This window comes from Formica exsecta, unplaced genomic scaffold (assembly GCF_003651465.1).
Source record: "Formica exsecta isolate Colony F162 unplaced genomic scaffold, ASM365146v1 scaffold33, whole genome shotgun sequence".
Taxonomy (NCBI): domain Eukaryota; kingdom Metazoa; phylum Arthropoda; class Insecta; order Hymenoptera; family Formicidae; genus Formica; species Formica exsecta.
The window spans coordinates 633,873-635,749 of NW_021850553.1; the positions used below are offsets into that span (position 1 = coordinate 633,873).

General features: G+C 42.4%; 1 protein-coding gene across 1 annotated transcript in view; it reads right to left on the reverse strand.

Moving 5' to 3' along the window:
• LOC115238244 (protein dachsous) overlaps nucleotides 1–1,877 on the reverse strand; it is a 310,168-nt gene that overhangs the window by 25,086 nt on the left and 283,205 nt on the right. Inside the window, exons 7-8 of the mRNA XM_029811895.1 lie at nucleotides 1,324–1,602; nucleotides 148–371 (exon numbers count right to left, since the gene is read on the reverse strand). Of these exons, the coding sequence (XP_029667755.1) occupies nucleotides 148–371; nucleotides 1,324–1,602 (503 nt within the window). The remainder of the gene's footprint in view (nucleotides 1–147; nucleotides 372–1,323; nucleotides 1,603–1,877) is intronic.

Genomic DNA, 1,877 nt, shown 5'->3' on the forward strand with positions numbered 1-1,877 from the left:
TTTAAAAAAAATATTAAATTATATATCAATATTCTAATGAGTAATTGTAAAAAAAGGATTATACATAAATAGCATCTCTCCAGCAAAGTTAAAAACATTTCGGCGTATAAATGAATTCTACTAGATGATGAGATCGATGGTACTTACGTTAAAGGTAAGACTGCTGCTGGTGAAGGTTGGTCGATTATCTGCCAGTGCCAGAACTTCGACTCGCAACGCACGGATGCTGTGTCGCGGCAAATGCCCAGCATCGGTCGCTTTTACAGACACCCGGTATACGTTGCGCTCCTCGTGGTCAAGCACGGCCTTGGTCCTGATCATGCCGGTGATCGGGTCGATGGTGAAGACGTTGTAACCATCTGAATCTCGGTCTGAGATGAAAAACAGAATCAGATACCGATCGAAAATATACTCTAAGCGATAAAAATTCAAAGAGAACAAAATTAAAGAACTAGACGAGCTTTTTCGAAATTTAACGTGGAGTTAAATTAAGTATTAAGTTTGACATGGAATAGAAAAGTTATTCGATATATATGTTATTTACTCCAAAGAGAGAAGCATGTATGTGCGAAATAAATGTCGCGATAAAGCGCGGAATGAAATATGCTAGACTTGGACTAGAAAGGTACATCGCTCTACGATAATACAAGTCCCGAATAAGCGATGTTAATATTTAATCTTATGATCGAAATTTTTTTTTCGTTTGTCTTTTTATGTCTATAAATACACGCAATCGGGCAAATTCAATGCCGATTGTAATCGGCGTGGAATGGGCCGCGTGCGCATTCTTCATAGACGATGCGTTTCTAACAGATAACAACACGCCCGGCAAGAACGCTTGCGACTGCTTTTAAGACCGTGCATAATTGTTTCTGTAATTGCTGCTGGGTTATTAAAGTTTCAAAAAGTCTCGCCCTTCCACGAGAGACAAGAGAGAAAGCGAGAGAGAAAGAAAGATCGGTAAAAAACTAAGTCGGCGCTGTCTAATCTCCGGCACGTAAGTACTTCCTCGCTATTTCTCTATTATTCCCGACTCTCCGCAACTGCCGGCATTCTCGTAACGAAGCAACGCAATTATTGGCCGCGCGCGTATACACAACTACTATAATTATAATTTATATATTTTCTTACTGAGATATAATCATATATATTCGTAAGGCAAAAGCGCAGGTTCCTTCAATTAGGCGAGCAGAGCATAACCGATTAGTCACGCACAGCAATTAATAAGTAATCGAGATGGAATCGCTCTCTCTCTCTCTCTCTTGTGTATCAAGACATAACATCCGAAATAAATTAAATTAACATTAATAGTAATAGTCTTACCTTTCAAGATACTGTAGGTCACCGAAGCGTTCTCACCGAGATCCGTGTCCAGTGCTCGCACTCTGGCGACTTCCGTTCCCGGTGGTTGCTCCTCTCTAACGCTAACGTTCTCCCCTTGAGGATCGACGATTTCAGGCGAGTTGTCATTGACATCTAAAACCATGATCTTCAAAGGCACCCTGGCGGCCCTCGACGGTGTTCCTTGATCCCGCGCCTCCAGGACCAGCTCATGGACGTCTTTCGTTTCACGATCGAGCGGCTCGCGCGTGGTAATCTCGCCTGACGAGCAAAGAGAAACAGAAACAATTTATTTTTATTGCGTTGAGCAATCGGAACCCCTGTGCGGTAAGCGAATTATTAACGATCTATTAGCAATTTCTCGCAGTACTTAGCCGTAGGTAGCATCTATTTGCAACCGCTACGGAATATTTATGACCGCGCGACAAAAACCATCGTACTAGTCTGCCTCGATATTAGACGAGGAATCTAATGGATCTTAGACGCTGACTATGAGACCAATCTCGCGATTGAAATCGCGTAGCGAACGGAAGAGC